The sequence below is a fragment of the Grammomys surdaster genome, unplaced genomic scaffold (assembly GCF_004785775.1).
Source record: "Grammomys surdaster isolate TR1022 unplaced genomic scaffold, NIH_TR_1.0 262, whole genome shotgun sequence".
Taxonomy (NCBI): Eukaryota; Metazoa; Chordata; class Mammalia; order Rodentia; family Muridae; genus Grammomys; species Grammomys surdaster.
In genome coordinates, this window is record NW_021604703.1 from 1,762,259 (window position 1) to 1,772,077 (window position 9,819).

Here is a 9,819-nt window from a genome sequence, read left to right on the forward strand (position 1 = left end):
GGCAGAGAGGCAGAGAGGCAGAGAGGCAGAGAGGCAGAGAGGCAGAGGCAGGTGTATCTCTGTAAGTTTGAGGTCTGGTTTACATAGTAAGTTCCATTCTAGCCAGAGATATATAAGAGGGCCTGTCTCAAAAACAACAAAACAATTAACAACAAGCTTTCCTCTTAGCTTTCTGTTCTAACCACCTATATTTCTTCTATCAGCCATTGATCCTCAGAAACACTTTTGGGAACCCCCAGAGGCTGGGACTCAGATCAGTGTCTTCCTAAGCTGTTATCACAGGGGCTTCTTGCAGCAGAAGGGAACATAGGAACCCACAAATGGACAACATGCAGAGTGACAGACTTTGGAACCCCCAGTTGTAAATGGGATGTCTTTAGGCTCACGGATCTATTTGGAAAAGGAGGTGGAAAGATTGCACAAGTCAGAGTGGGTAATGACTCCAAGAAGACACCATCTTCCAGATACAAGACTGATGTACACAGGAACCCACAGAGCCTGTACAAGGTCAAACGAGACAAGGTCCCAACACTGAGAGGGGCAAGTAGCTCCTACTCTTAACCAAGAAGATAGCTGCAATACCCACTGACAAAGAAAAAAACGAGTTTTCTCTAATGGAGTCTCACTGAGTACATTAACCACATGACAGGGTAGGTTCCATGCCCTACCTTTTTGTTGGACAAGACAAAAAAAAAAAAAAAACTCAATGGTATTATATAGATATTTATACAAACTTACCTTATTATTGCAAACATGGAATTGAAATTCTTGCATTCTCGGCAATGAAGGGCAATTTTAACAAAATGTTTAATAATCTTCATTCTTTTCAGCTGATTTGACTCACTTAAGATCTCTGAGGCAACCCAGAATGTCTCTTGGTTTACAATTTCCTCAAATTGTTTTAAGTGAGTATTTCCTGTTTTAGAATCTAATTTAAAAAGATCATCAATGTATTCAGTAGGCTCAATATTACGAAACAAATCAAAGTCTCTCATTGACAGCTGGGTGGCAACCTCAATGGTGCTGAGTTGCAGCATGGATAGCTGGCTTTCCTTAAGTAGTTCCTGGGCATCTTCATCAGAACACAATGTTTCTGTTTCCATGTTATTTTTTAAATAATACCTAAATGAGAAGAAAATTTTAAGTGTGATCATAAATAGATTTTATTTAATAAGAAGACTTTATTTTTTGTTTCCCAAAATATAATTTTATGATTAGCTTTTTGCCAAAAATATTAGAATATTCACTTATAGATGAAATGGGAAAATACTTTAAAGGACATCTTGAGAAGTTCTACTTCTGTTGTCTAATATCTGTTATTACAAAAATAAATAAATAAAAACAATGATGAAAATTATCTTGAAGTCAGTCATTTTAAGAAACTACTCATATGTATGAACCATTACGTGTTGTCCTGAGAATAAAAGCTCTACAGGGCAATGTTGGGTTCTTCTCTGAATTGTTTAAGTTTGCTCCTTAGGAGCAGTGATGGGAAATTAACACAGAAAACTGGTGCTGAACAAGCAGGGTCACTGCTGTAGCTAAACCTTATCAATAGTATAGGTACTAAGCTTTTGGAACTGAGTAGTGGGAGGAGAATGTAAGACTTTGGAAATGTGGAACACAGAAGTCCTAGAATATCCAATGTACAGCTCAATGGCCTACTTTAGTTGGAACATAGAAGAGCAGAATGCCAACAGAAATGTGAATTGGTAAGGCTATGCCTAAGAGTACTTTGCTTCCTTTAAATCAGTGGTTCTCAACCTGTGGGTCACAACCCTTTTGGGGGTTCAATGATCCTTTCACAGGGGTCACATATCAGATTGCATTACACATTACAATTCATAACTAGCAAAATTACAATTACGAAGTAGCAATGAAAAGAATTTAATGGTTGGGGGTCATCACAACATGAGGAACTATATTAAAGAGTTGCAGCATTGGGGAAGGTTGAGAACTACTACTGTAAGTGGTACTGATCCCTTTTTTAAAAAAGATGTATTTATTTATGTATATGAACACTTTATTTGCATCTATGTCTGTATGATACACAGAGGGTATCAGATCCCATTATAGATGACAGTGGGCAACTGGACTAGAGGTCACCAGTGTTATATTCTGCCAAAGAACTTGTTTACCATTTTGTTCATGTCCTGCTGAAGACCAAGTTTAAAAACAATTTAGGCAGAGGAAATTTCAAGCCTGATAATACGTCCAGGCTGCAGACCAAAGCTATTACTAGCTGTTTTATTTACTTTTATAGTGAAAATTGGGAGCAAAAGTAAGACTATAAATACATTAATTTAGTTTCATCAGCCAATCTGAAGCTGGAACTAACAAGGCATGCTTTTAAAAAGATCAGCATCTTTAGGCTGGTTAAGAGTACTGTCTGTTCTTCGGAGAGGTCCTGAGTTCAATTCTAAGCAAACACAAGGTGGCTCACTGTCATCTATGATGGGATCTGATGCCCCCTCTGATGCTGTCTGTCATGCAGGCATAGATGCAAATAAAGTGCTCATATACATAAATACATATTTTTTAAAAAAACCTATTTATTTTATGTATATGAATGTTCTATGTACACCTGCATGCCAGAAGGCGGCATCAGATTACATAACAGATGGTTGTGAGCCACCATGTGGTTGCTGGGAATTGAACTCAGGACCTCTGGAAGAGCAATCAGTGCTCTTAACCATTGAGCCATCTCTCCAGCCCCAATGAACACATCTTTAAAAAAAAAGGGGATCAATACCATTTAAAGTAGTGGTTCTCAACCTTCCTAATGCTGCAACTCTTTAATATAATTCCTCATGTTGTGATGACTCCAATCATAAAATTATTTTTATTGCTACTTCATAACTATAATTTTGCTACTGTTATGAACTGTAATGAAAATATCTGATATGTAACCCCTGTGAAAGGATCATTCAACCCCAAAAGGGCTGTGACCCACAGGTTGAGAACCACTGATTTAAAGGAGGCAAAGTATTCTTCATCAGGATGACCAGGAACTGTCTTAAGGGCTTATCAGGACATGGTCAGATCTTTCCTGTAGCAGCTAAGAGTATGAATTTGTAAATGAATTTAAAAGAAATTTCTGTCTGGACTCGGTAGCACAGGCCTCTATGTAGACCAGGCTAGCCTCAAACTTACAAAGAACTACCAGTTTTAGTCTCCCCAATGCTGGGATTAAAGATGTACATCGGCACAGGTTTAATTCCAGTTACTTGGGAGTCTGAGACAGTAAGATTCTATCAAGGTGTGCTTGGATAACTTAGTGAGACCTTGTCTCAAAAATAAGAAATTAAAACAGGGGTGGGGTGTGGCAGGTGGGGATAGGGTGTTGGATATAGCTCAGTGGTTGAGGCTTTACCATGTAAGAGGATCTAGGTTCAACTGACAATACTTCAAAAACAAATACAAAATATGTAAGTAAAAAACTTCCTCTTGAAAAAACAGCCACCTGGACCCCTATTAGCATAGCATCACTAAATACATTGTTTCCCAGGATTAACTTTATCATGCTCAATTATCTAGCCACTCATAGGCCACTGCAGCTAGAGTCCAAAGGGTTTTGCTACTGCTTAGTCAGCAGCTGACTGTGACACTGTCTATGCGATAACGTTTTTTTTTAGGCATGTAGACTGAAAGAGATTTTGGTCATGGAGGTGTCTACCAAAATTTTTCAAAGAAAGGCTAGAGAAACCAGGCAATGTGTGGCAGGGTCAGAACTGCAACAGTCCTCCTCTGGGCAGGTCGGTAAGTAAAGTGAAAGGTTAAGATGAAGATACAACGGAGATGCTATCAATGTGGAATGCCTGACAAGCCAAGGAAAGCCAAAACACGCTCAAGATAGTTCAAGAAGCCACAAAGGTGGGTCTTTCCAAGCCGACAGAATGACATCATGTGCCCTGGGCACAGGCATGGATCTACAGGATTTAATGTTTCCTTCAATGAATTCTGTCTTATTTTGGTCTGACCGGTCTTTGCCATTCTCATGTTATTCCCATTGGGAATGCAAATTTACGTGGTGTCACTTTCATCTTTCATGTGTGTTTGTTTTAGTTTTTGAAGAAAGGGTTTCTCTGTGTAAAAGCCCTGGTGTCCTGGAACTTACTTTGTAGTCCAGGCTGCCCTCAAACTCAGAGATCTGTCTTCCTCTGCATCCTGAGTGCTGGGACTAATCGCGTCAGTGCCCAGCTACTTTCACCGTTTTTTATTCTTCAAGCACAAGCTAAGTGTTTGTCCTGTGTCTTAGAAGAGACGTTTGGGTTTAGGCAAACAAACCATGTGAAACAAGTTGGGAGAGATTAGGTTTTTAAAGATTTTTTCTTTGCATTTTTAGATTGTATGACCTGGGAGAATGCTATGTTTGAATATGAAATGTTTCACATGAGTTCAGATAGAAGGTGGTGCATACCTTGTAAAGTAGGCTGAGCTGGAGAAAGCAGGTCACTGGGGTCATGTTTCTGAAAGTTATACCTAGTTCCTAGTCTCATCCCCTTTCCTTCCTGACTGCTGTGAGAGGGACTGCTTCTACTCTGCTACATACTTCCTGCCATGATGAACTAGGAACAAAATAAATCATTCCTTCATCAAGTTGTTTCTGCCAGGTGTTTTGTGACAGTAATGAAAACTTAATACAGTATCTGACACATGGGTGTTATTATATAAATATTTGTTCACGGGAAATATGATTTCTGATTAGCAAGAAAAAGCACAGACATCAAGACTTGTTTTCATCCCTATTCAGTAGTTGCTATTGGACCTACTTTATCCCTTCCCTTCTGTCTGACACTTTCTAGCGAGGCAAGAAAAAGTGGACCTGAGACAGAAGTTGTCCTTAGTAGTTTCTCCTATATTAAATAAACTTTGCATCTCAGCAAGTGGTAGGATCAATCCTTGTACAGAAGAGCTCCACTTCCTGTTCTCTTTAGAACAGAACCTCTATGGTATTTAGGAGCTGAGAGGAAAGCAACTATCTTACAGCTGGGCATAGATTACACAGTACTGCTTTCTTTCTCCTCTTTATGGTAGTCTTTAAAGATCCCTCCAAGGTTCTATTTACATAATTGTAGAAACAAAACTTGAGAAATCTTACTTTAATTCTTAGAACTAAGTAGCAAAGAAGCAAGATGTTTCTTCCTAAAACACTCATTTTAACAGGGAATCTACAAATAGCATTTTGCATATTCAGGAATATGCTCATTCACCTTCCATTGAGTTGAATTCTATCAGCTAACTTGGAGAACTGGTCCGGAAGTCTTCTCTGCTTTATAACACCCTCAGGAGTAACAGAAACTTCACAGAGAGAGTATGTGTCAGATGCACCAGTCAAACCAAATTCCTGTACAGCTTGGCAGACCACTTCTTTAGCTGTGGTATCTTTACTGATGATAATGTAGCAACTTTGTTGATCTGCTTTGAAAATTCTTATAACTTGATCAGGAATATCTATACAAACACAAAGTTGAGCCTTAGTATTTCAAAAAGTAACATTGAAACACCCCAAAAAGCAACTTGGAGTACAAGGATCCCTCTATACATTGAAATATACATTTCCATTTCACACAGGATATGACAGAAATGTATGCATTTTCTTCAGATGAAAAATACTAATATAAGTTCACAAAGATAAGAACTGCGATAATACAATTTAAAGACATTATTCATTTAACATATTACAAACATTTTGATGTTATTATCCCTCTATAAAGCTATTTCTATCATTTAAAATAAAAAAAAATGTGTCTGGGTGTTCTGCCTGCATGTATGTTTGTGTTCCACATGAATGCTAGGTGTCTGCCGAAGCCACAGGAAGATATCGGAGCCACTGGGACTAGGGTTAGAGATGATTGTGAGCTGTCATGTAGGATCTGGGATTGAAGCTAGGTCCTTTGGAAGAGCAGCCGGGGCTTCTAATCATTAAGTCATTTCTCCAGCCCTCAAGCTATTTACTTTTAACAAGTAGGGACAGTAGTCCCGATGTACTGAGTGTGAGTCTGTGCACACAAGTGCAGGTGCTATTGGAGCCAACCAACAAGGGATTACCGTTTTTTATCACAATGAAGGATATGATACAAACTCCCCCACAGTAAATAAAACTTTATCTTTTTAACTCTTCAGTGAGAACCCTTAAAAACCCTTTGAAAAGGTATGTATATTTTCCAGGTCTTTAAAATAGTTTCCAATCTTTTCCTAGAAGGTATGTTTTACAATCCTAGAATGTGAGAGAGCAAATTTGATCATGTCTGTATTAAAATTGTTTATTACTTTTTATTTTTGTCTTGCTGCCTATTTTGAAAGGCTATTATTTTCTTTTTCTTTTTTTTTTTAAAAGATTTATTTATTTTATGTGTGTGACTACACTGTAGCTGTCTTCAGACACACCAGAAAAGGACATCAGATCTCATTACAGATGGTTGTGAGCCACCATGTGGTTGCTGTGAATTGAACTCAGGACCTCTGGAAGTGCAGTCAGTGCTCTTAACCACTGAGCCATCTCTCCAGCCTGAAAGGCTATTATTTTCTTGTCTTTTTGAGATAGGATTTTCCCCCACCCCACTCCTCTCCCTGTAGTACTGGTAGTTCTGGATCTTACAAAGTAGACCAGGTTGGGCTTAGACTCTCAGAGATCTTCCTGCTTCTGCCTCCTAAGTGTAAGGTTTAAAGGGGTGCACCACCCTATCTGGCTTCCAATACTTTTTTGGCATTACCTGTGTTTCTTCCTACTGAGTCATTAAGACACCACGTTATTCTACTATAAAGTGGCAATCTTAGCTTTTATTGTTTTCTTGAGAGGGGCATTATTTGTGTTTTGATGTATGTGTGAGTTAGTGTAAGAGTGCACGTAGATGCCAGAGGTTTAACATTAGGTATCTTCAATGGTTCTCCACCTATCTTTTGAGATATGGTCTTTCACTGAAACTGGAGCCCCTTGATTCCACTAAATTGAGTAGCCAGTGAGAACCCCTACTCTCCAGTTCTGCAACCTTGAGATGGTGATTGCTGTGCAGTGTAGCAACAACCACTTTTTTTTAGGTAAATATAAATGCTAAGTATTAAACTCTTGTGCAACAAATACATCCTTTACTTACTAAGTCATCTCCTCTGTAGCCCATTTTCTCAGTTGTATATTAGCTTTATTTTAAAGAGGAAAGTGTTTAAATGTCCATATGGTTAAACACCTCAATCTTTGTTTTGTGATTTTGCTAATAGCAAATAAATTCTAGCTAAAGTATATTCATATGATATGCACATGTAAACACTTCTTCCTTTTGCCTTATTTTCCGTCTCAGGGAAGAGTTCACACCTCCAGGACAATGCTTACTGCAGGAGAGACGCTAAAAATGAACGATGATATGACAGAATAAACAAATGCTAATTTTCGTAAGAAAATAAGCTGTATTTACAAATAGGGATATTTATTGCTGTGACTTGTGATGATGGCAGCAAATAAGTATATACTTTTGATCAGTACTGTCTTTCTTAGCACTATACATATTGTTAGGAAAAAAAGGGAAGATGAGAATAGTGAAGAGGTACAGCAGCAAACAATTCTACAGAATAAAATAAGCCCAAGCCCTCATACGTTGAAACTGAGAACTCAGAGATAAACCTGCTCCTATGACTAAAAGATCCAACTGAATTTACATGACAGCAATTCTACTTACTAGCTGCTGGGTGCTCTGGGTCAAGTTCATGTACTCAGTAGTCTCTGTGCTAGAAAGATGTACCAACCTGTCTTTCTTTGATGTATGTAAAGATCTGAGACATCAATACTTCTTGCTCATATTTCTTGTCAATGAATGAGTTTCTAACTTGCAGCTAATAGCACCACTATTCCCTAAGTTACAAAGCTTAATAAAATTAGAGTTTTATTTTTTATTTATTTTTAGTTATTTTTTTTGGATGTTTTATTTACATTTCATATGTTGTCCCCATACCCCATCTCCCACCCATCCAGGAACCCCCATCCCTTCACCCCTCCTCCTTCTTCTCTACAGATGTAACCCCTACCTACCCTCCTACTCCCACCTCCCCACCCTCAAAATTCCCACCCCCTGGGGCATCCAGCCTTCATGAGGTCAAGGATCTCTTCTTCCACCTATGCCCAGCAGGGCACTCCACTCTTATGTATTCAGCTGAAGCCCTGGATCCCTCCCTAAGTGCTCCCAGGCTGGTGGTTTAGACCCTGGGAGCTGTGGTTGGTTGGTATTGTTGCTCTCCTCATGGGGCCACAAACCCTTTCAGCTCCAATGGCCTTCACTCTCACTCCTCCATTGGGAACCCCATGATCAGTTCAATGGCTAGTTGTGAGCATCTGCCTCTGAATATGTCAGACTCTTGCAGACCTCTGAGGAGACATCTATATCAGGCTCTTATCAGCATGTACTTCCTGACTTCCACATCAGCATCTACCTTTGGTGACTGCACACGGGATGGATACTCAGGTGGAATGGTCTTCAGATTGCCCCTCCTTCAGTTTCTGTCCCTCACTTTGTCTCCATATTTGCTCCCTTGAGTATTTTGTTGCTCCTTCTAAGAAGGACCGAATAATCCACCAAAATCAGGCATGCTTCTCTGCCTAGTACTAGAAATTACTGTAAACAGGTAGAAGTCTAGTTGTCAGGAGAAGAAAAGTGAGTGAAAGGATCTCATCATATACTTTTACTCCTTAAAGAAGAACCAAATAGTACTTGTGTTACTTGTATTGTCTCTGCACTTTTCATGAACTGGGTCCTAGGCTCGAGAAGTGGATTTCTCTGTTAGAACTTGTGGAGGCTAGCCTCAGCAAGTGGTTCTGGCTGACCTTAAGAACAAAACATCTATGCCTTTATTAGCATCTTTAGGGGGATATATTCGCAGACAAGGTAGGGATCTGCACAACTTCACCCTCTTTCCCTGCTGTTCTAACACCTGGGAAGAAACACGGAGTTGTGTATCTTGAACAGACTAAAAAGCTGAACATTCTAAAGCCATTTGTTCTTTAGGTAAAAGTCAAATTGTTCCATGGACACATAACACAAAGTCAAGTATTAAAAAAAAAAAAAGGTGCTTCTAGAAGAAATCTGAAAGGTACCATAACAGAAACCCTGATGAATCTGCCAATGCAATAAAGACCAACCTGGCAAACACTGAAATCAGAAGAAAATAATTTCTTCTCATTGGCACCAGCAAGAGTATTTTAGAATCTATTTTAGAATCGCTATATGTACATTATTTATAAACACACTGCCAGATGAAGAATAATATACAGGGCCAAAGTAGTACTTGGCTCAGGACAGATTCAAAAGAATCAAAAGGAAAAAATTGTACAATCACCTCGAATTCTAGTCATGAAGCAAAAATGCATACACAAAAATTCCATTAAAAGAAAAGCAGTTTTGGATACGTATGTATGTATGTATGTATGTATGTATGTATGTATGTATGTGCGCAAGAGTTCTGCCACTAAAATACCATTGTAGTCCCAGTAAAACATGTTTCTAAAAGACCGTCGAAGTACACAGTATTGATTAGCCCAGAGATTCATGTGCACGCGTACACACACACACACACACACACACACACACACACACACACTTTATTTTGTGTGACTGATATGTGGGTGGAGCAGCATACACATGCCACAGCACTTATGTGGAAGTGAGAGGACAAAATGTGGGAGTTAGTTTTCTACCATGTGGATCCCAGGGACAGAATTCAGGTGGGCAGGCTTAGTAGTAAGTATGCCCTTACCTGCTGAACTATCTCATCAGCTCCCAGATTCTCCTTCCTTCCTTCCTTCCTTCCTTCCTTCCTTCCTTCCTTCCTTCC

The 9,819-nt window shown here is 39.1% G+C and overlaps 1 protein-coding gene across 3 annotated transcripts in view; it reads right to left on the reverse strand.

The window, feature by feature from the left end:
- The window catches only part of Rapgef6 (Rap guanine nucleotide exchange factor 6), a 168,327-nt gene that overhangs the window by 36,280 nt on the left and 122,228 nt on the right, over nt 1-9,819 (reverse strand). For all 3 annotated transcript variants that reach the window (XM_028775866.1, XM_028775867.1, XM_028775868.1), the window contains 2 exons: nt 5,214-5,454; nt 739-1,122 (listed from right to left, as the gene is read on the reverse strand). In XM_028775866.1, coding sequence (XP_028631699.1) covers nt 739-1,122; nt 5,214-5,454 — 625 coding nt within the window. The remainder of the gene's footprint in view (nt 1-738; nt 1,123-5,213; nt 5,455-9,819) is intronic.